We start from the raw sequence: 24,894 nt of genomic DNA on the forward strand, positions 1-24,894 counted from the left end.
CGTGGGCCAGTCATTCAGCACCAGGCCGTAATCAAGTGTGCACCCTTGGTAGGCGAAGAGAGGTGGGCTATTTTTGATTATTTATTTTTGTTGTTGTTGTTTGGAGTTGTAATAATTGTGAATTTTAATATTGTTATTTGATGAATATGATGAAATGTCAAAGTAAATGAAAATTTGTTTGTGTTTTTAGTTTCACGGTGTTTGGAATAAATGTGATACCAGTCGAACCTGAAGCTGTGCTTATTCGAACCGAGGGCTGCAACATCTTCTATGTGCAAATGTGCTGCACATTAAGCCCTTGATGGCTGTACTGTCTTTCTTCTTTGACTCTGCGATTAGCTGCTGTCGGTCCAGCTCTTGTTGCTCCTTACTGTTTCCTCCAGGATAGTGTGGGAGAAACACAACTTCTCCTTTTCTTGCTTTCTTTATATTCTTTGCAGGTGCCTTGTCATCAGGGTGCTTGTTCTTCAGTGAGTGGCAGGTAATATCAGGAACTCCAAGACTTCAAAGCTTTGATCTGAAATTTCCCATCTTGTATTTCAAACTGTACATCCATCCAATCCAGCCATTACGGCTGCCTGGTTCTGTCAAACATGGGTGCTTTTTGACTAAAGCCTCTGCCGCTTCACCAATCTGAAGGCTTGTGGGGTAGGCTGTGTACCGGTACATGTAGTCTGCTAGTTTCTCCATGATTTCAGACTTGATCTGTGTATTAGTCAGCACAGCACCATCTTCAGCAAATTGTTCATTGGCATTTCTCAGTATTGTCTCTGTTGCCACAGAAAACAGTGGAATGATAATTCTATCTGGCCATAATGTCCTACGTGGGCTTTCACATGGAGACACTATAATTGTGTCTTGTGAAGAAACTTCAAACATCTGTTGGGTAACCTGCCTTTGTATCAGTAGCAGAGGTGGAACTATCACTTAAAATGCTTCCATCCATCTGGTTTCCAGTATGGCTATTCAATGTGAGCACTACTGATGGAATGATTACTACTTTGATTGTCCCCTTGTGTTTGATCTGGTTGGTAGAATGGAGTGTGAAGTAATCACCTAAGTCCTCATCCAAGTAATGCAGGGTGAAATCCTCAATGAGTCCAAATGTCTCCTTCACAGTCTCATGTAACTGCTCCACGGTGCTGGGCATTCCTGAAGACAGGGTAAGCTTCTCACTCCGGTGTTCTAGAATAACTTTCAAGGCAACTGAATCCATCTGAATAAAAACAGAAAAATCAGTCATCTGAATGAAGGCAGGTCTTGGGCATTTCAACAGTCTCTTCACCTATTACTGGCAAACAATGTGACGTTTCAATGTAACCATTTGTTGACCACTCACAAGATATGCTGCCAAAGGATACATACCACCAAGTTCACTATGCTGTAGAAATCAATCCTAATGACACAGACAGGCTGCATTGCATGTATGGTTGTAATGTTACTGGTTTTTAGTTACTATGAATGTTTCCAGCCAATATAATCAAATGTGGTCAAAATCAAGGTGTCATACATGTAGATAATTAACAGCTTTCCTGAACTTTAAGTTACTAACTTTTATCATTATTTCAGTAAGTCCTCTTAATGTCTAATAATCAGCTGCACAATTACAACTCATACAGGTACAACAAAATGGTAATTAGATAGCCGTCCAATAAATCGTAACCACTATGCAACAGGTGAATAACAAAGACAGAGCATTTACCTCCTCAATCTTGGTTCAGCTCCCCTTCTTTAGCGGTGCTGGTGCTGTGACACAAAGGAAAATACTGAAGTGAACAGACTTCACCGAAAAGTCCTACTTTACATGCAATAGCCATTATTATTTGCACTCTCAAATCTGACAAAACAAGCTGGCCAAGTGCTACAATCCTCGTTTAAAAACACGATTGACTTACAAGAATAATGCAGAAACTCTGTCATAAAGATAGACACCTCTATTTTCCAACGTTTGACCGCGGACACAGCAAACACCACGCCTTACACAGATGTTGTTAGCTAAAGGCTAGCGCTAGCCAGATAACTGCGCAGCCACGTTGTGGCGCAAAATACAAACACAGCGACCGCAACATCTACTGTTTCATTAGCTTTTGCTGGAAAGCCACTTACCAAGACTTGCAAGCAGTTTTTCTCATCGCGCGTTTCTCGGCTGGGTGCAGAAGTTGTGCAGATAACAAGACTGCCGATCAGGACCTGTGTTTGCGCGCCTTGAACATTTTCCACGTGATCACGTACTCAGTTTGAAAAATGCTGGACACGTCCGGAGCCATCAGTCAGCGGTTCGACTCCCAGCCTTACACTTCTACAGCCTGTAATTCCCTGTCCCTCTTTCCCTGCATATACTGTGTACCTTCAAAATCACTTCCAATTAAAGACATACATGGTATATTTAATCTACCTTGCATATTTAGACGGTATTAGATGTGTTCATCTTTTACATGTGTCAAAAATGTTCCAACCAGAAAAAAAAACAAAAACAAAATAACTCAATTTTTTGAGTTTTTGTGTCACCTCATACTGTTACTGATAAAGTGCTGTGATGTTACAAATCATTTCCTCCAAGCATAAGACGACATTCAGGATTAGGACAGATTGTAGCAAAAAAAAAGAAAATTGCCTCATCCCACTATGTTTAGAGTTTTTCTAAATGAAAAATAGAACCAATCTCACTGAAATATGGCAACAAACCGGCACATTGTCTCCATGAACACCCATGAAGCATCACTGAAAACAGGATAATTTACAAAAGTAGTACATCTACTTTTGGCACTTGATTTTATGCACTTTCTGCATAACTTTTACTAGTAACAGCGTGAAAAACAATTCAATCATACTTTTCTTGCTTTGTTCTTTGACTTTGGTCTTTTTGGAAGGCACAAGGCAGGATGTTGAAAGAACAAATCAAGCTAGCAACAGGAAGCTCTGACGGGATATTATATGGAGATTCACAGCTTCATGAACATTTTTCATATCAGGGCTGCTGTCCAAGGAGTGGTGCTTCCTCTGGCTGGTCTGCAAGGCGATGATAGTACGCACCACCAGCTGCAGCACCAACCACAGCAAGGACTCAACAATAAAACCCACAATCACTCCAGTGTTGGAACCCACATAGAACGGATTGTCCACGGATTCACTGTCTGTTTCACCAAGTGGGTTCTTCATCCGGCAGGAGAACGTTGGGACAGCCTATGTGTCCTCATCATTCATGACTTTAATGTTCTGCTCTCTCTCCTCCCAATCTCCATCTCCCTTCATAAAATAAAATGTGACCTGTCCAGCCTCTGTAATGTCTCCACCACAGCTCAGGAAACAACTGTCTGACTGCTGGGTACATGTGTCAGGTGTCATTATCGCCACAGGTTTGTCTGTTGGATCACTCTGACATCAAAACCTCCACTCTGCTTCCTGTAGTTGATCGCCACCGTGTACACTCCACTGACCGCTGTCAGTCTTCATCATGTTGCTGATCTCCAACACTCCTGTGGTTGTGTCCACACTGGCACGGCCTCAAAATGCTGGAGAATATACCAAGGACTGCCCTTCATTCCACTCACCCACTATGTTGCGGTTGAGCTTCCAAGTGATGCTTCTGAAGGGGCCTGAGCAATGGCGATTTTAGGGGGTGGCCTGGGGTGGCCGGGGCCACCCCTGAAATCTCATTGGCCACCCCTGTGGCCACCCCAGATCTGATAGGTAGTTGGTCACATGGGCGTAACAGACGCGGGGTACGCGTGGGACATGTCCCCCGCACTTTCCACATCTGTCCAAATCCGGCTTTAAACTTCTCCACAACAGTATCTCGGACCTGCCTGGTGTGTTCCTTGGTCTTCATGATGCTCTCTGCACTTTAAACAGAACCCTGAGACTATCACAGAGCAGGTGCATTTATACGGAGACTTGATTACACACAGGTGGATTCTATTTATCATCATCAGTCATTTAGGACAACATTGGATCATTCAGAGATCCTCACTGAACTTCTGGAGTGAGTTTGCTGCACTGAAAGTAAAGGGGCCGAATAATATTGCACACCCCACTTTTCAGTTTTTTATTTGTTAAAAAAGTATAAAATATCCAATAAATTTTGTTCCACTTCACGATTGTGTCCCAATTGTTGTTGATTCTTGACAAAAAATTAAAATTTTATATCTTTATGTTTGAAGCCTGAAATGTGGCGAAAGGTTGAAAAGTTCAAGGGGGCAGAATACTTTCACAAGGCACTGTAGATGTCAAATAAATGGATGCAGTTCTAACAGTGACATTGCACAAACAAAACTTCTCCCACAAAATAGATTAACATCCCTCACCAGTGTCAGACACATCAGGTCCTCAGGACTTAGTGAACTAATAAACCAATGTATTTTTTACAGATGGACATCTATACTACATCCGTCACAGGGAAACACTAAAGCCCATGAGGGTTAAAGTGGTCAATGGCCTGGAGGAGGCCAGCATTATTTTTGTCGATTTTCATTCAAGCACCACAGGTGCACATTGTAGCCAGCACAAAACAAGGGATGCCATTTCCACCAGATTCTACTGGCCAGGCATGACAAAGGACATCAATACACGGGTTAATATACTACACATTTTCATAATTTCAAATATATCTGTCCCCAAAAACATGATTTTTCATGATGTATCTTACTAATGAAATAATAAATTGTATTTCCCCAGTCTTTGTAATATTATTTTTAATGATATGATGTACTCTCGCAATTTTTTGTCTTCCTAAATGTTCTGATGCAATTAAGTGTCCCAGTGTCTCGCTTGTCAGGCTTGTCAGACAGTTAAAAAAAAAGGTGGAGTATACCCCAGTAGTGGTAAGTCAGATTTTTTTTCTCTAATGTCTAAGAGCTTCTTTGGAACAGTGACAGAGGTGATGCTTTCGCAGTGTTGAAGTAGAGGCTAGTCTCTTAAGGAAGCATGCAGGGATTCAAATCATTCTACTTTCAGGTGTATCTGTTAGAATAAAGCCTGTATGTATGTTGCTTAACTAAATGCTTGCTGAACCTATTTTGTCAGGTGATAGCTGAGTAATATTTATTATTTTCTCAAGGTATTGACTAATAACCTGACACTTTTTCATTTTTTCTTTAAGGTAACTCATCCCTTTGAACTGGTGGGGATGGACCTCATCGGTAAGCTGATTTTGACTGACAGCCACTGACAATATGTCTGTGTCATGATTGACTACTTTACAAAGTGGCCACAGGCATATCCCCTGAAATCGAAATCAGCAAAGGAGGTAACGGAGTGCATCCTAAAATTCTTTTATCTCTTTGGGGCCCCAAAAAGGATTTTGACCAATCAGGGAAAAGAGTTTGTAAATGAGGTAACACATCTACACTAACCTACAACAATATAATACAATTTGATGTTCTTTTCAAAGCTCTTACAAAATAGCTGACTGAAGTATTTCAAAATAATGTTAAAGCAAATGAGGTTTTGGTATACAGGAAATGTGTTTTTTTCTGGTACCTATTGGATGTAAACATGTTACATGATATACACTATTACAAAGTAGTGAGCTAGTCTCAACACTTTGCAAGAAAACATGTCATGTGTAATCAACAATATTTGTATTTACAGCTGAACAAACAGGTGTGCAAAGTACTGGGCATTGAAAGGAGTCTATGTTCACCCTATCATCCACGAACAAATGGTTTGGTTGAAAAAATGAATGGCACCATTCAGAGGTGAGAAGAATGGCTTTGAGATTTTTACATTTCTGTGATTGTATTAGATTTTTACACATTTTAGTACAGTCAGGTGCTTCTGAAAAGCAAAAAAGCAAAAAAATAAAAATAAAAAATCACAGAATTAACTTTTAGAGGGTTCTGGCAAGATAACACCTGCTTCACTGTTTAATAAACACTGACACTTTTATTTTCTGGTTACATTATCAGAGCACTCTCAAAGGTGGTGTCAGATAATCCGAAAGACTGGGATCTCCACCTTGATGCCATCATGTTTGGTATCAGGACAAAAAAACACAAATCACCACAAAATACAGTCCATACTTCTTAATGTTTGGAAGAGAGTGTCACAGTGCGGGTGTGTGAACCCAAGCAGCAGGCGCAGACAGAGAAATGAAATGAACAATGATTTAATAAAACAAGAACACAAAAACAGAAACAACTCTTAACAACTGAGGCAGAAGAGAAACAACAAGGAGGAGAAAATAACTAAACTAAGCAAAGGGCGGACCCAAAGGCCGAGGTAAAAACTAAGATAAACAGAACTAAACTAAACAAAGGGCGGACCCGAAGGCCGATAACAAACGAAACATAAAACTAACTAAATCAACGGGAAGTGGCTTACAGGCTGTCCAGAGTGTGAGATGGAGGAGGTCAGAGCTGACAGAACCAGAGGGGAAGAGTGATGATGGCTGGAAAGGGCAAGATTGTCCAGAGCATCGTGAGTATTATCCAGGGAGGGAAGCAGAGTCCAGGGGTGACGTCTAAGAAACAGCAAAACGGCTTGGAGCTGGTAGCAGGGTGCGTGGCGTGGCGGGGAGTAGGAGTCAATAATGCAGCGTCGGACTGGTGAACAGCGTCAGGCTTTATGCTGCACTAATTGTCAATTTCACCTGGCTGCGCACTCCGCACAGCCGTCTGTCATTAAGCTGATCAGCCAGCTCGCTGCAACCAGAGGGGCGTGACAGAGAGGCATGTTACCCTTCTGAAATACCAGAAGATTTCAAGGTTGGTGTACAGACATTGATCTTTCATTTGTGTGAAGGGAAGAATCACATCATATTAATGCAGCATTGGTTTACGTTTTGCATGACTGCTGATATTACTACTGTTATGGATGTTTCATCAACAGATTGACAGTAGTGTTGAAGGTGCTGTCGCTTCTGAAAAGGTGGCTGATGATGTGCTGGCTCTTTCCAAAGTCCTCCTCGATGTACAGGACAATGTCGCAAAGGCGCAAAAAAAAAACAAAAGTCGATTTGGACAAAATACTGGGGACAATTTCCAAGTCGGTGACAAAGTGTGGTAGCCTAGCCGCGCTAGACCCATGTTCTGAAGACGCAAGGGTCTAGGACCGCTCGACAGGGAGGGAGGCGGGCTAAAAGGTTGTCTTTCAAATCACTCTGCAGCAATTGGGTAGGTATACAACCAATCAGTGCAACGAATAGGCTGACGTAGTTCCTAGAGCGCCGGCGGATTGTCGCTAAGTCCCATTAGCTTCCCAACCAGTGGAGCCAACTGTTATATTAAGGATTTGCAATATCCCGTTGGCATAAGTCCAAATATGTCTTTCTTCTCAATGAAGCACTTCAGTGCCGTCCTTTGTTTATCTTTCAAGTTGAATTTTAGCTTCAAATCTTTAAGGGCTGTGGCCAAAGCCGAGTCGAAAGATAACTGTTTATTGTGTGCCGGTTGTTTCTGTCAGAATCGTCACGCCTCTGTCGTCACTTAGTTACGCCCGCCTTCTGACTCTACACTTCATGGTGATTGGTCCGGCCAGTTTTAGGAGAATCCAGCCTCGAGCCTTATGGAGGGTAACTAGACCCACCCTGGCAGAGAATTAAATTCGTTGCCGTGGGTTGTCTAGCACGGCTAGGCTAAAAGTGTGGTGGAGGAATGTAAGAAGCCAACAGAGGAAGGGTGGCAAGCTTGATGCTTCTTTCCTTGGCCCCTACACAATTTCAGGCGTAGCAGGAAAGAGTGTCGACCTGGTTGATGACAAGGGGGTGGTGTTTCCAAAAATAAATGTAGACCACTTAACCCAATTCAGACATCACAAACCAAGGATCTCTCACAAGCTACTCTCTATTCCTGCAACCGCTGTCCCAGCATCGGCCCCTATAGCTGTCACACCTGCCCCAGAATCAGCCCCTGCATCTGCCACACCTACTGCAGAATCAGCCCCTGCATCTGCCACACCTACCCCAGCATTGGCCCTTGCATCTGCCACACTTGCTCCGGCATTGGCCCCTGTATCTGCCACACTTGCTCCAGCATTGGCCCCTGTATCTGCTGCACTTGCTCCAGCATTGGCCCCTGTATCTGCCGCACTTGCTCCAGCATCGGCCCCTATAGCTGTCACACCTGCCCCAGAATCAGCCCCTGCATCTTCCACACCTGCTGCAGAATCAGCCCCTGCATCTTCCACACCTGCTGCAGAATCAGCCCCTGCATCTGCCACACCTACCCCAGCATTGGCCCTTGCATCTGCCGCATTTGCTCCAGCATTGGCCCCTGTATCTGCCGCACTTGCTCCAGCATCGGCCTCTATAGCTGTCACACCTGCCCCAGAATCAGCCCCTGCATCTGCCACACCTACTGCAGAATCAGCCCCTGCATCTGCCACACCTACCCCAGCATTGGCCTTTGCATCTGCCACACTTGCTCCGGCATTGGCCCCTGTATCTGCCACACTTGCTCCAGCATTGGCCCCTGTATCTGCCACACTTGCTCCAGCATTGGCCCCTGTATCTGCCACACTTGCTCCAGCATTGGCCCCTGTATCTGCCACACCTACCCCAGCATTGGCCCCTGTATCTGCCACACCTGCTCCGGCATTGGCCCCTGCATCTGCCACACCTACCCCAGCATTGGCCCTTGCATCTGCCACACTTGCTCCGGCATTGGCCCCTGTATCTGCCACACTTGCTCCAGCATTGGCCCCTGTATCTGCTGCACTTGCTCCAGCATTGGCCCCTGTATCTGCCGCACTTGCTCCAGCATCGGCCTCTATAGCTGTCACACCTGCCCCAGAATCAGCCCCTGCATCTGCCACACCTACCCCAGCATTGGCCTTTGCATCTGCCACACTTGCTCCGGCATTGGCCCCTGTATCTGCCACACTTGCTCCAGCATTGGCCCCTGTATCTGCCACACTTGCTCCAGCATTGGCCCCTGTATCTGCCACACTTGCTCCAGCATTGGCCCCTGTATCTGCCACACCTACCCCAGCATTGGCCCCTGTATCTGCCACACCTGCTCCAGCATTGGCCCCCGTATCTGCCACACCTGCTCCGGCATTGGCCCCTGCATCTGCCACAGCTACCCCAGCATTGGCCCTTGCATCTGCCACACTTGCTCCGGCATTGGCCCCTGTATCTGCCACACTTGCTCCAGCATTGGCCCCTGTATCTGCTGCACTTGCTCCAGCATTGGCCCCTGTATCTGCCGCACTTGCTCCAGCATCGGCCCCTATAGCTGTCACACCTGCCCCAGAATCAGCCCCTGCATCTTCCACACCTGCTGCAGAATCAGCCCCTGCATCTGCCACACCTACCCCAGCATTGGCCCTTGCATCTGCCACACTTGCTCCAGCATTAGCCCCTGTATCTGCCGCACTTGCTGCAGCATCGGCCTCTATAGCTGTCACACCTGCCCCAGAATCAGCCCCTGCATCTGCCACACCTACTGCAGAATCAGCCCCTGCATCTGCCACACCTACCCCAGCATTGGCCTTTGCATCTGCCACACTTGCTCCGGCATTGGCCCCTGTATCTGCCACACTTGCTCCAGCATTGGCCCCTGTATCTGCCACACTTGCTCCAGCATTGGCCCCTGTATCTGCCACACTTGCTCCAGCATTGGCCCCTGTATCTGCCACACCTACCCCAGCATTGGCCCCTGTATCTGCCACACCTGCTCCAGCATTGGCCCCTGTATCTGCCACACCTGCTCCGGCATTGGCCCCTGCATCTGCCACAGCTACCCCAGCATTGGCCCTTGCATCTGCCACACTTGCTCCGGCATTGGCCCCTGTATCTGCCACACTTGCTCCAGCATTGGCCCCTGTATCTGCTGCACTTGCTCCAGCATTGGCCCCTGTATCTGCCGCACTTGCTCCAGCATCGGCCTCTATAGCTGTCACACCTGCCCCAGAATCAGCCCCTGCATCTGCCACACCTACTGCAGAATCAGCCCCTGCATCTGCCACACCTACCCCAGCATTGGCCCTTGCATCTGCCACACTTGCTCCAGCATTGGCCCCTGTATCTGCCACACTTGCTCCAGCATTGGCCCCTGTATCTGCCGCACTTGCTCCAGCATCGGCCTCTATAGCTGTCACACCTGCCCCAGAATCAGCCCCTGCATCTGCCACACCTACTGCAGAATCAGCCCCTGCATCTGCCACATCTACCCCAGCATTGGCCCCTGTATCTGCCACACTTGCTCCAGCATTGGCCCCTGTATCTGCCACACTTGCTCCAGCATTGGCCCCTGTATCTGCCACACCTGCTCCAGCATTGGCCCCTGTATCTGCCACACCTACCCCAGCATTGGCCCCTGTATCTGCCACACCTGCTCCAGCATTGGCCCCTGTATCTGCCACACCTGCTCCGGCATTGGCCCCTGCATCTGCCACACCTACCCCAGCATTGGCCCCTGTATCTGCCACACCTACCCCAGCATTGGCCCCTGTATCTGCCACACCTGCTCCAGCATTGGCCCCTGCATCTGCCACACCTGCTCCAGCATCGGCCCCTGCTTCTGCCACACCTGCCTCAGTTCCAGCCCCTTCTGCCACCCCTGCAGTTCAAGACCCCGCTGCCATTTTATCAGCAGCTCCAGCAGCAGCAGACATGATAGAAAAGTGTATGAAAAGACTTCTCAAAATGTTAGGTTGAAAATCATGGACTGATTGTATTACCCAGAAAGATGCTGTTTTACTGACACTTTAATATTATTTGTTTTACTGGCATCCGAGATAGATGGGCAGGAAAGAGCCCTTTTGTGCTCATGGCAAAAATAGGGCCATACAAGCTATTTTTTTTCAGATATTGAAAGGACAGCTCCAAATAAGGAATTAGAAAGTGAGGTAATACCTCTATAATTATTTATTGATATCTGACTATGAACTGATCTATAACTATTTGTCTGATCAGGTGAATAATGGACAGAATGTACCTTCTGCAATCATATTTTGTGTTTATGTGCTTTTCAGAATCTGAGAATACCTCATTTTTTTCAGGTTATTAATGGCTACCTCACACTCCTTGTGCAGGACTTCAAACAGCAGTCCAAAGAGAAGGCCAGATTCATCGACACCTTTGCTGTGACAGACATCTGGAAGCAAAATCGTTCAAAGCTGAAGGTTTACACTTCAATTTAATGTACTGAATGATTGTTAAAGACAACGTTTAGTATGTTTTTTTATTATTTTATCTTATCTGAAGCTAACACAAATGCTTTCTTCTCCTTTCATGTTTTAGTTGGATCCGATGGCATACAAGATGCTTCTCAGAATTATCAATGAAAATCATCATTGGTTGCTGATGGTGAGTTTATAATTTTACTAGATTTACTGTACTGTATACTGTGTATACAATAATTTGTAAATAATTCTTATAGTGTGTAGTTTTAATTTTAATAACATTGCACATATTGTTTTATACCTTGTCTTTTTTATTTATTATTGCTTGCCCAAGGTTTATTATATTTTAATATAGCACTATGAGCTCTGATGTTTTACATAATGTAGTATGGGCAAAGGGGCAGTAAGGGCTGCTTTATTACAAAATTTCAGTCATATGAGAATCACAAATACTTTATTGATCCCCGAGGGAAAATTGTTGTGTTACAGCTGCTCCTATTCAAAAATGTCAAAATATACTCAGAAGTTCAAAATATAAGAGTTAGTGTCACATATAAACAGAGGTAAAAAATATAAGCCAAAATTATTAATTTTTTTTTTACCTTCTCCTGGGATATATATGTATAGAAAGTGTAAAAATAATGACATAAATATACATTATTGCCCAGAAGTAAATGTTTCACATTGCACTTTATTTGCACAGTTCAAATGAATGAATTATAACTGTTGGTAAAAAAATAAAAATAAAAAAATTGACTAGGAAACAGCGGATCTGCTTAGATGTGTATCAAAACAAAGAACATCAGTTGTCATTCTGTGATGGCCCAAGCTATGCCTTTTCATTGTAAAGACAGACTGATAATTTCAACAGCGCTATGATACTGAAGGTGTTTCAAAAACTAAAAAGAAATAAGAATATACACCCAGCTCCGGACAGCAAACACAACATTGCACCAGTATTTCTGGGTACCATACTGTATATACCTGGACAACATTTAGTAGTATTAAAATAGTAAGGCTCTGACATTGATCTGCCATTCTTAATCTAACCCATGAAAGTTGGTGTGTAATGTTGGAGCTGTATGTGCTACTCTAGAATTGCTACGGCTGTTGTTGCTTTCAAAAAACAAGATGTCCAAAACAGTCCGATTCGTCTTTTGAGGAGGTTTACGACTTACTAATTTAATAAGCACACACGGAGATCTACTATGATTCAAAAACAGGTTTGAGATTTATTTACGTAAACACAAGTATTCTCCGTTGTTGACTTTCTAAAAATGCAAAAATAACGTAATTTAGTGGTTGATAAACTGTCTCACTCCTCACTCCTTCAACACAAAAAGCAGAGCCCTCAAAGTAACAGCTGATCGCTCTCCCTTAATCATGGGAGTGGGACGGCTCAACAAGTAGGAAGCAGGTGAGCAGTTAATAATAATCAGAATTAACAAAATGATTAAAATAATTTAAATAATCATCATCATCTAAATAATAATAATTTGATATATCATCAATTAATAGAAATAGGCTCCAACAAGAATAAAGCTGTGCAAACTGAGGTTTTTATCCTCTGCAATTTCTCTGCATTGTGGACTCATCTATGCTCTTAAAGGTTGAGAAAAATGTCATCTGTATTGTATATCTTTACAATGTACATACATTGTTTGTATTTCCATGTAGGTCATCTTCCCCTCTGAGAAGAGGGCTCTCTTCTTAGATCCATTTGGGGAATCCCTCACCCAAATGAAGAAATGCCAGGCAGTAACAAGGTAAATAATGCTACATTTTCCCAGAACATCCTAGAATTTTGCATAGCACATCTTCCAAATTGAATTTAAAACATGCTAAATATTGTTTTTTTTTGTTTGCTTGTTTTTTCAATATTTAGGGCATTCCTACGAGACAAGGGATGCAATATATCCAGAGTGGCTGTTAGCACTCTCCCCCACCCAATCCAGAAGGATTGTACATCATGTGGGGTCTTCGTCCTCAAGGTAAGTGTTACATTAGTTCATGGATAATGCTCCTAGATCAGTCATTAATATTATGTGTTTCTGAGAAAGCATCTTTAACATGAATTATGATGATTTCAACTGTTAAAATAAACCAATATTTATGCCTATGTGAAACTTCTGTACTATGAGATCTTTTATGCTATCTATAAACAATGAAAAATACATTACTTTTTAAAAATAATTCGTTAATTTCTATTTTCAGTTTGCTGAGAGCATTATTAAGGGCGAGAATGAAATTAAATTCAAAACGTCAGCTGAGGACCTGGAAAGACATCGTTTTGAGATCGCGAAAACACTGCTACTAAGGACTGGTAGGTTCATGGTTGTTATTGAAAATCCTATGAATTTTGTTGTGAGTAACGTAAAGTGAGCCATTTCAAAGGCTCATACAGAATAAAATCATAGCTAATCTCTTGAAAAAGATAGATAAATATATATAAATACACCTTCAAAGATTTTTTAAAATGTTTTAAATAGAGAACCTGAGTCAGCGCTGTCACTTTTGTGGGGAGGAGGACTGTGATGAGCCTGGCGAGCCATATTGGGTAAAGCTGTCAAATTATCTAATATAAGCGAGTGGTTATCATAATAGTAGTGGCCTTAGTTTAAGTTAAAGATATTCAAAGTATAATCAGAGTCCAATTCTTATAATAATGTAAATACAGTAATATATTTTATATTTCAGATTGGCTGTGATAGCTGTCCCCGGTGGTACCACCACGCCTGTCAATCGACCTTCGGTGGATGATCCATTTATTTGTGCTGCTTGTGTTTAGTGTGTGTATGTGTGTGTTTGTGTGTGTGTATTTTGTAAATAGGTTGCAAAGAATTATGTTTGATTTTGTTCTTATAAAAGGAGGTGTACATATGTATGTGTATTTTGTAATTAGTTTATAAAGAATTATTGTTTGATATTGTTCTCATAAAAGAAAACAAAACTTTCACCAATATGGCTTCCTTTCATTTGGAGTGTGATTGGTCTACTGACTTCTTTCTTTTGTCATATTTTCCATTATCACTCAGATGGCATTGTGTTACATTTTTCCAATTTCCAAGCAAAAAACTCGGTGGCAGCCACCATGTACACAAGACCTTATAAAACAGCAGCAGAGGTGCAGATGTTGTAACTGAGAAAGTTTGGAGGTTGTCACTTCTTGCATTCCAAAAATAGTAGGGGAGTCAGATTTTGTTAAGTGACCCAACAAATTCTGACTCCAGATTTTATTTCATATCATACAATCTGCACAGTTAACTCAACCTGCATATTTCTGTTAAAGTCTTAGTTTTGAAATAGTCTGTCTGTTCTTAATGTGCCATACTGTGATCATTTAGCCCCTTATTTTATTATTCTGTTCTTACAGACTAATTTACTAGTTGTTGTTTTTTTTTTAATTGTTGTGATTTGGTGTTTTAGCTGTTGTAGCAAATAATTTCCCAGGTGTGGGACAAATAAAGAAATTCAATTCTATTATATTGTTAACTGGCCCTATAAAAATAACAACAATAACAAACGACGTTATACTTAAGAACTATACATATATTAAAGACTTTATACATAAATACCAGACATATTTTGATGCCATATATTGCATTCTTAGGAGAGTCCGATTTTAAATAAGCAGATATAAAGTTTTCTCAGTGAACACTTATTTTATTGACACGTGTAGAACACCGATGGAATATGAACAATATATGGCGATTACACCCTGTCCTGTCCTGATGTCCTCATAGAGTGAAGCTGAGAGTAGCGTAGGATCTCCCCTGATGCCATTACATATGGATGAGAAGAGGAGGAGAAACATGTCACCTAATCATATTTAACAGGAAAACATGTCTGCAGTTCGGTACTTAATCACATTTAACCCGAAAACAACAGCAAAAACAGTAAACGTACAACAGAAACCCCGTCAAGTGGCCACAGAGTGAAACGTAAGTCGCGCGCGTTCACGCGAAGGGGGAGTCAGATTTTTCCGGGGAGTGTGAAAATGGCACAACACCTGCTATGCTAATTGTTGTTAGCTATGTTCACGTCTAGGCTAACATCGGCTAGCTTCCACACAAGTTTTTAAGTTTAAATTAATACGAACAAAAAAAGCGACAGAACTCTAACTATTCTGTTTAAGTCTATGTTGTTTGGTGTTCATTTCAAAAGGCTAGCCTCTGGTTTGACGGTAAATATTCGAAAAGTAGAGCCAGTTGGACCTATTTGATCGGGGAGACGATATTGTTCATTACACCAGGAGAAACGAAACTGAAAGTGCGTACTTAAAACGATTTTAAAAGTACACACATTTAACCATCATAACTACAGACTTTACACATGAAAACACTCTTTTTTATGTTCTCCTTTGGTACGCTTTTTCGATCCGTGTTTTAAAAATGTCAAAAACAAACGTTTGGAGTTCGATGAAATAATAAAGGAGGACACTGATCAGTCCACGAGACGAAGGACTTCAGAACGTGGTTCAGGCTTCAGAAACACCGATTTACTGATTTGACAGTCATGTTAAAGTCTTACATTGACCTACATTTAAAAAAGTAAATGATATATAAAAAGGTTTCAAATCTATGTATAGAGGCCCATTTGAAATCAAAATTATGTTAAAATAGATAATAAAGTCCAATTACCAAGGACTGCCTCTGCCTTGTGTGAAGAGCATCATAACACAAGTTCTACCTGCACACAGTGTCAGATCATCGACACAGTCAAGAATAGACAGTAAAATAATAAATACACAAATCTAAATCAGAGATATTCTAAATAAAACGTTAACGCAGCTAACAACCGTTAGCATAGCGGGCTAACGTCAATGCCTTCAGGCATCTGGCGAATTAAAACAGACCAGCACGTTGAATAAATACTATATATAAATATAACATAGCATACAGTGATATCAACTCACGGTCGAAACCAGTACAGTTGGTTTTACTGTGAGTTATAGACTAAACTAAAATTAATTTAAATCGGGCACGACGAGGACACCTAAAGAATCTAACGGTGTTTTTGTGATGCTGCAGCAAGAAGTAGGGTGCGGACTGTGTGTGAAGACCTAAAAATATCGTCGTTTTGGTAAAACTTTGTGTATTTTGTGTCGGTCCTGAACAGATCCGTGAACATGGAGGGACGTTCTGCTGTTTGGCTCCTGGCTGCGCTGCTGCTGCTGGAGGCTCTGATCTCTGCTGAAGCCCAGAACACACCTGAGTATTTTGAGGTTGGAGGTAAGCTGGTCCTCAAACCTGAACCCTTCTCTGGCCCCACCAGAAGCTTCACATGGAAGCTCAACGGCAAAATCGTGGGTGTGTTGGACGAAGATCAGGAATTAGTATATTACTCTGCGTTTAGAGACCGTGCCAGCGTGAACACGACCACATGAGTGTTGGAGATCAGTAACATGACGAAGACTGACAGTGGACTGTACACAGTGGAGATCAACAACAGGAAGCAGAGTGGAGGTTTTAATGTCACAGTGATCAAACAGGTGCCCAAACCTGTTTTAATGATAACACCTCTCTCACATGTACCAAGGAGTCGAAGAGTTGTTCACTGAGCTGTGGTGGAGACATTACAGAGGCTGGACCGGTCACTTTTGATTTTAAGAAGGGAGATGGAGATTGGGAGGAGGGAGAGAAGGACATAACAATCGTCAATGATGCGACCACAAATGCTGTTGAAACGTTCTCCTGCCGGATGAAGAACCCACTTGGTGAAACAGACAGTGAATCCGTGGACAATCCGTTCTATGTGGGTTCCAACACTGGAGTGATTGTGGGTATGGTTCTTGGAGTTCTTGGAGTTCTTGTGGGTGGTGCTGCAGCTGGTGGTGCGTACTATCATCGCCGTGCAGACCAGCCAGAGGAAGCACCACTCCTTGGACAGCAGCCCTGATATGAAAAATGTGCATGAAGCTGTGAATCTCCATATAATATCCCGTCAGAGCTTCCTGTTGCTAGCTTGATTTGTTCTTTCAACATCCTGCCTTGTGCCTTCCAAAAAGACCAAAGTCAAAGAACAAAGCAAGAAAAGTATGATTGAATTGTTTTTCACGCTGTTACTAGTAAAAGTTATGCAGAAAGTGCATAAAATCAAGTGCCAAAAGTAGATGTACTAATTTTGCAAATTATCCTGTTTTCAGTGATGCTTCATGGGTGTTCATGGAGACAATGTGCCGGTTTGTTGCCATATTTCAGTGAGATTGGTTCTATTTTTCATTTAGAAAAACTCTAAACATAGTGGGATGATGCAAATTATTTTATTTTATTGTTTTTGCTACATTCTGTCCTAATCCTGAATGTCGTCTTACATCAGGAGGAAATGATTTGTAACATCACAGCACTTTATCAGTAACAGTATGAGGTGACACACTTTAAATTCTACAAAACATTTGCAGCTCCTGTTATTCTGATCTCTCATTTGGTAATATTGCAATAATTAGTTTCATATTTTGACTAATTCTGCATCTCTAATGTACATCTCATTATTTGTTTGTAATCACTTTAAGGTGGAGCTGATTTTGGTGATTTCATAAACTGCTGGTTTGCTTTTAATTTTCTACAAAGTCTTAATATAGAAATAATCATTTTATTTCTACATTCTGTTTGGTCTTATTTTTCTGAATCATGATGAAGGGAAAACACGGATATTTAGGGCTGCAAACCAACAGTTGCTTTAATTGTCTGGTTGAATCTGAGCATTATTTTGTTCTTCTTTGATTCTGTAATGACGTATAAATTACACTACACTATATTGCTTTCCGATCCTGGAGCATTTGGACGATCCCATTCAATCCAGGAGACTCTGTTTAGTTTCTTGTCATGATAGAACCGTTGTGTTGTTGCTCAGCAGTGATTCTTATCAAGAGTTGTACCAGTGTAGTCAAAGCTGACGTAATGAGTTAGAATGTGAGGCTCCTAAACATCACTGTAAGCCACGCTCAGACTGCTGGGACTGGATTTACGCTGCCTCCACCTATATTTGAGACATTATCAACTATTTAGCAGACATTTATGCTTCTGTGACAAGAGCATGAAAATATGTTAACCATCAGTGCCACAGCATTTTAACCACTACTGCATGTCATAGTTCATTTTCAGTCTATGCTCTTTTTAATGCTGCTCTCTGATGTGTTCTCGATCTTATTGTACCTTCTCTGTACCGTGTAATCAGTGACAGTTTTTTAAATAAAGAAATCCATATTTTAAGTATATTTTGAATGTTTTCATTTTATTCCTGAGGTTCCTTATAAATAAACATGTGTATTGTTATACAGACGGTATTAAAGGTGTGTTTTTGTATCAATAAGAGAATCAGAATCAGAAAAGCCTTTATTTCCAGGTGAGTTTAGACACACAAGGACTCTGACGTGGTGTATAGAGATGCAGTAGTCAGTAGCTTCAGATTCCACTTAGGGCAGATTTCTCTGAGTTTAGCCTGGACTTCTTTCACCAGACTCATGTTCCTGCTGTTGACTGGTTGTAACCAGTGGTTGAGTTATTGTTGTCTTTCTATCATCTCCAACCAGTCTGCTCATTATCTCTGACCTCTCACATCAACAAGGCATTTTGGTCCATTCAACACTGGACCTTTTCTCTTTTTTGGACCGTTCTCTGTAAACGCTAGAGATGGTTGTGTGTGAAAATGGCAGCAGATCAGCAGTTTGTGAAATACTCAGACAGATAGATGGAGCTCCCTCCAGTAGAATTTCCGTCTGGGGATGATTAAAGTTTTTTTCAAATTTAATTTCTGTATTTAAGACAGGGACAGTGCACATTAATCAACATTTTAACAATGTAAATGCACCTGAGTGAGCAGAAAAGCTGGTTTCCATCAGTAGTCCCTCTGCCTGTTAACTGGCATCCGAAAATATATAAAACAAGAAAAACAGTGTACAGAACAAGTTAAAACATATTACCAATCAGTCATCAATGTCAGGTCAGTCAAAGTCTGAGTCTCTAAGTCTACCTAATAAAGTGGCCACTGAGTGCATGTTGGTGTTATTTGTTCTGACTGTTGTAGTTTTTGCTCTGCTTTGTGTGTGCTTCCTGTCTTTGCATCTCTTTAATATTCAAACAGGGCTGTGTCATACTGAAGACAGGATTAATTAACCCTTGTGTCGTCCTGCGGGTCAAAATTGACCCGTTTTAAAGTTTGAAAATGTGGAAAAAAATAAATAAATTCACAGTGAAACTTCTGATGTCCACATTTTCAACATTTTTGAGAAATCTTTGAGCATTTTTCAGTGGAAAAAAAAGAAATCTTAAAAATGTTTCTTTGAGAAAATTTAAATAAAATTTTTATGTGAATTTTCTCAAAGAAAATATAAGTTTCACTGCTATACAGTTGTGTTCAAAATAATAGCGGTGTTCTTCAAAATGTGAGTGGAGCTCAAAATCCTGCTTGGAAAATTCAAAGTTTTTTATTTTATTAACTGAGAACAATGCACTTTACATTTTACATTAAAACATGGTGAGAAATTTCTCAGTATTTTAAATCATTTGCAGAAAATTACAAGAACAAATATTTTTGCCCATTCAAAAAAATAGCAGTATTTGCACTGTTCATTTCAAACTTAAAAGAACAGTTTGATTTGGCATTCCTGTGAATAAATAAACTAATATTTTGTTGCATAGCCACAGTTTTTGAGAACTTCTTCACATCTGTGAGGCATGGAATCAACCAACTTCTGGCATCTGTCAACCGGTATTCCGGCCCAGGATGACTCAACAACCTTCCACAGTTCCTCTGCATTTCTTGGTTTTGCCTCAGAAACAGCACTTTTGATGTCACCCCACAAGTTTTCGATTGGATTAAAGGACCGGGCATTGGGCTGGCCACTCCATAACCTTAACTTTGTTGGTCTGGAACCAAGATGTTGCACGCTTGCTGGTGTGTTTGGGGTCGTTGTCTTGTTGAAACACCCATTTTAAGGGCATTTCCTCTTCAGCATAAGACAGCATGACTTCTTCAAGTATTTTGATAGAAGCAAACTGATCCATGATTCCTGGTATGCGATAAATGGGCCCAACACCACAGTAAGAGAAACAGCCCCATATCATGAGGCTTGCACCACCATGCTTCCCGGTCTTCAGGGTGTGCTGTGGCTTGAATTCTGTGTTTGGGCGTCGCCTGACAAAGACTCTGCGGCCCTTGGACCCAAAGAGAACAATTTTACTCTCATCAGTCCACGAAATATTTCTCCATTTGTCTTTAGGCCAGGTCATATGCTCTTTGCCAAATTGTATCCTCTTCAGCACGTCTTTTTTTAACAGTGGGATTTTGCGGGGGCTTCTTGCCCATAGACTGGCCTCACACAAGCGTCTTCTAATTGTCCCAGTACTCACAGGTAACTCCAGACTGTCTTTGATCTCCCTGGAGCTGATCATTGGCTGAGTCTTTGCCATTCTGGCTATTGATCGATCCATCCGAACTGTAGTCTTCAGTTTTCTTCCACGTCTCTCTGGTTTTTCTTTCCATTTCAAAGCATTGGAGATCATTTTAGCTGAGCAGCCTATGATTTTCTGCACTTCTTTGTATGTTTTCCCCTCTTTAATAAACTTTTAATTAGAGTACGCAGCTCTTCTGTACAACATCTGGAACGACCCACCTTTGGTTTTCACAGAGAATTGCATGGTCTACATGTGCTGGCTTCATCCTTAAATAAGGGCCACCTGTATCACACCTGTTTCGTCACATAACGAATGAGCTCACTGATTGGACTCTAGACTGCTATTATTTTGAACACGCTCCTTTCAATTATTTATTCAATCACACAAACTCAGGAGCATGCATGTCATGAATGTTAGGTCTGCTGGTTTCTGTGACTCAACACCTACGAGAAAATTATTTGCCATCTAATGATAAAATATCTGCCAAAAACCATGATTAATCTGGTTAGTCATGATGGACTGCTATTATTTGGAACACAACTGTATATGGAATCACTTTAGATATTTTTAGGATTTTTTTTGGAAGATTTTTACTCATTTTTTGAAAAGATGTACAAGAATTTTCTTGCCAAATTTGAGTTTTTTTAAATAGAAGTTTTAAAGGAAACCTTTAAGGAATTATTGTAATTTTCTTCCTGCAGTTTTCACAAATTATCAGAAATGTGGGGAATTTTTTTGCAGAATTTTCTGATATTTTTCAGACAAGGAAGCACTATTTTTGGTGCCTGTAAATGAGGACAACAGGAGGGTTAAACTACTGAGGAAAGCGGTATTTAAGGTGGAAGTCAGAGAGGGTTTGATGTCCGGACCATCCTTCACTGTGTCCAACCGACACACAGATCAAACTCAGCGTTCTTCATTCAGTAAAAGCAGCTCGTCTGTTAGATGTATGGAGTGAGCTGCTGCTTCTAGTTTAACCCGTTTTCTCCTGGTTAAGTCAGAGAGGGAGGAAAGACTTTGTGTTTCATTTTGCTCCTTTAGTTTGTTAAATAAGTCAGACTGTTAAAGAACAGTGTGTTTGTTGGTTATTTAGGCGTAGAGCTCACTCTTTAATTAATTTATACATGACCACTGGTTGATTTTTGTTTACTGTAAATAACAAATTTAACAAACTCAGAAATTCCTCCAAATGCTCTGCTGGTCCTCTCCTCATGTGGGGCTGACCCGGCTGTTTCCTGTTCAGGGTTTCACTTCGTTCCTCATTCTGGACTAATTTAATCGTCTTCAGCTCTCAGAACAAAAATCATCACCGTGTTCTCCTCACATTTCATCTACTGGAACTGATAGTTAACAAAAAGTAGAAAACCAAAACAAACTCAAACAATTTGAAAAGTTTCTAAATCCATGTCAGGCAGGGCGGCCTCGTTTATTTTCTCTCCTTTCTGTTGTTGATACAGAAACACACCTTTGGTACATCTGTACAGCAACACACACGTTTATTCATAAGGCCTCTGATAATACAAATGAACAAATTCTAAATATAAATTAGCAAATATGGCCGTCTTTAAGAAAAAAAAAGGACTCCATTTTAATTTTAAGTCCAAAAACATCTCAGTGATTAGACAGAAGGCACAACAAAAGCAAGAACACATCAGAGAACAGTGCAATAAAAAGAGCACAGACTGAACATTAACTGACATGTAGGAGTGGTAAAAATGCTGTGGTACTGATGTTTCACACAGGTCCAATTCATGTCACAGAAAGACAAATGAAGGCCAAACAGTTCATATAAATATGTCTCTGACACACGTGAGGCAGCAGAAATCCAGTCCCAGCAGTCTGAACGTGGCTAACAGTGATGTTTAGGAGCCTCACATTCAAAGTTATTACGTCAGCCTCGAGCAGTTCCTCATCTGTGGAAGTACATTGGTACAGCTCTTCCCAAGAATCCCTGCTGAGTAATAACAGCATGGTCCTGTCATGATAAGAAACTAAACAGCACCTCCTGGATTGAAAGGGATGGATGGAATGCTGCAGTATGGAAAGCAGCACAGTAGAATTTACACGTCATTAGAGAAGCAAAGAACGACTAAATAGTCCTCAGATTCAAACCAACATCTGATGGTTTGCAGCCCTGAATATGTGTCTTTTCACTCTTTCAGATTCAGACAAACAAGATAAAATACATTCTAAAACTCCAAATATTACTTAGATACTAAAGCTGTGCAGAAAATAAAAAACTAAATTAGCTCCACCTTAAAGTGACGCATCAATAATTATCAACAAATGCTGTATATTAGAGATGAAGAATTAGTCAAAACATGAACCAAATTATTGCAATATTGCCAAATTAAATTTAAAATATGTCCCCTCATATTATTACTAATAAAGCGCCGTGATTCTATAGAGGCACCAACAAGAGAGCATTCCTGTTTGCCATCATGACAAGAAACTAAACAGCAGTTTCATAATGCCTCTCCTGGATTGAATGGGATCGTCCAAATGCTGCATCATCAGAAAGTAACACAGCACAGTGTAATTTATATGTCATTACAGAAGCAAAGACCAAAATAATGCTCAGATTAAACCTAATAATTAAAGTAACTGTTGGTTTGCAGCCCTAAATATCCGTGTTTTCCCTTCATCATGATTCAGAAAAATAAGACCAAACAGAATGTAGAAATAAAATGATTATTTCTATATTAAGACTTTGTAGAAAAGCAAACCAGCAGTTTATGAAATCACTAAAATCAGCTCCACCTAAAAGTGATTACAAACAAATAATGAGATGTACATTAGAGATGCAGAATTAGTCAAAATATGAAACTAATTATTGCAATATTACCAAATGAGAGATCAGAATAACAGGAGCTGCAAATGTTTTGTAGAATTTAAAGTGTGTCACCTCATACTGTTACTGATAAAGTGCTGTGATGTTACAAATCATTTCCTCGTGATGTAAGACGACATTCAGGATTAGGACAGAATGTAGCAAAAACAATAAAATAAAATTATTTGCATCATCCCCTCATGATCTGATTTTTTCTGAGTGAAATAATGAACCAATCTCACTGAAATATGGCAACAAACCAGCACATTGTCTCCATGAACACCCATGAAGCATCACTGAAAACAGGATAATTTACAAAACAAGAACTTTTGTCATTTTATTTTGATGCGTGCATTTTAAGTAAAACATTAAAAGGCATAACTTTTACTTGTAACAGCGTATTTCCACACTGTGCTGCTGATTATTTTGTTTGAGTAAAACTATCTGAGTGCCTGATCCTCCTCTGTAATACTGTGAGGAGAAACTCTGGATTTAAAATCCTGCATCCGTCTGTGGAGTCGTTTCACATTTTACCAAATGTTTGACTCATGAAGGGAAAACAACCTGTGAACAGGTTTAGAAAAAGAAAAGAACAACAATCATACTTCCCCGAGTTCGTTCTTTTTGGAAGTCACAATGCAGGATGCTGAAATAATAAAAATAAGAAAACCAAACTAGTAACAGGAAGCTCTGACGCGGTTTTCTATGGAGGCTCACAGCTTCATACATCTTCTTTGGAATCAGGAATCCCTTCAGGGCTCATGTCTTTGAGTGGTCTTTCCTCTGGCTTATCTCCATTCTCTATAGTAGAAGCTGCTGGTGTGGTAACAGTTCCATTGCCACTTCTCTGTTTCTTCAGGAACAGACCAACAATAACACCACCAATAACACCAACCACAGCAAGGACTCCAAGAACAATACCCACAATCAGCCCAGGGTTGGATTTCACATAGAACGGATTGTCCACGGGTTCACTGTCTTTCTGACCAAGTGGATTCTCCATCCGGCAGGAGAACGTTTCAACAGCATGTGTGTCGTTATTATTCATGATTGTTATGGTCTGATCTCCCTTCTCCCAACCTCCATCTCCCTTCTTAAAATAAAAAGTGACCGGTCCAGCCTCTGTAATGTCTCCACCACAGCTCAGTGAACAACTCTCTGAGCTCTGGGTACATGTGAGAGGTCTCATAATAGCTCTAGGCTCCGGCACCTGTTTGATCACTCTGACATCATAACCTCCATCCTGAATCCTGTCGTTTATCTCCACCGTGTACAGTCCACTGTCGGTCTTCGTCATGTTGCTGATCTCCAACTCTCCCGTGGTTGTGTCCACCTTGGCACGATCCTTATACACTGGGGAATACTCCAAGGGCAACGTCTCTTTGTTAAATTCACCCACAATGCCATCCTTGAATTTCCACGTGATGCTTCTGATGGTGTCGGAGGGTTTAGGTTTGAGGACCAGTTTACCTCCAACTTCCAGGTACTTCAGTGTGTTCTGGGCTTCAGCAGAGATCAGAGCCTCCAGCAGCAGCAGCGCAGCCAGGAGCCAAACAGCAGAACGTCCCTCCATGTTCACGGATCTGTTCAAAACCGACACAAAAT

At 41.4% G+C, this 24,894-nt stretch overlaps 2 protein-coding genes across 4 annotated transcripts in view; both read right to left on the reverse strand.

Annotated features, from left to right (window-relative positions):
- The window catches only part of LOC110946301 (uncharacterized), a 45,413-nt gene that overhangs the window by 19,672 nt on the left and 847 nt on the right, over window positions 1–24,894 (reverse strand). Inside the window, exon 2 of one of the 3 annotated variants that reach the window (XR_007947078.1) lies at window positions 23,854–24,872. Coding sequence is in view for 1 of the 3 variants with exons in the window: in XM_051959708.1 (XP_051815668.1) it covers window positions 24,011–24,862 (852 nt within the window). In the remaining 2 variants the exon portion in view is untranslated. Of the gene's footprint in view, window positions 1–21,860; window positions 24,873–24,894 lie in introns of those variants that run through there. The other 2 variants (XR_007947077.1, XM_051959708.1) reach the window with 2 other exon arrangements.
- Window positions 2,612–10,890, reverse strand: LOC127537564 (fibroin heavy chain-like). Its single transcript, XM_051960158.1, is given in 4 exon segments — window positions 2,612–3,318; window positions 3,427–3,503; window positions 7,830–10,499; window positions 10,878–10,890. Coding segments are annotated over 4 exon segments (3,180 nt in total). The 3' UTR covers window positions 2,612–2,898.

The sequence above is a fragment of the Acanthochromis polyacanthus genome, chromosome 15 (genome assembly GCF_021347895.1).
Source record: "Acanthochromis polyacanthus isolate Apoly-LR-REF ecotype Palm Island chromosome 15, KAUST_Apoly_ChrSc, whole genome shotgun sequence".
Taxonomy (NCBI): domain Eukaryota; kingdom Metazoa; phylum Chordata; class Actinopteri; family Pomacentridae; genus Acanthochromis; species Acanthochromis polyacanthus.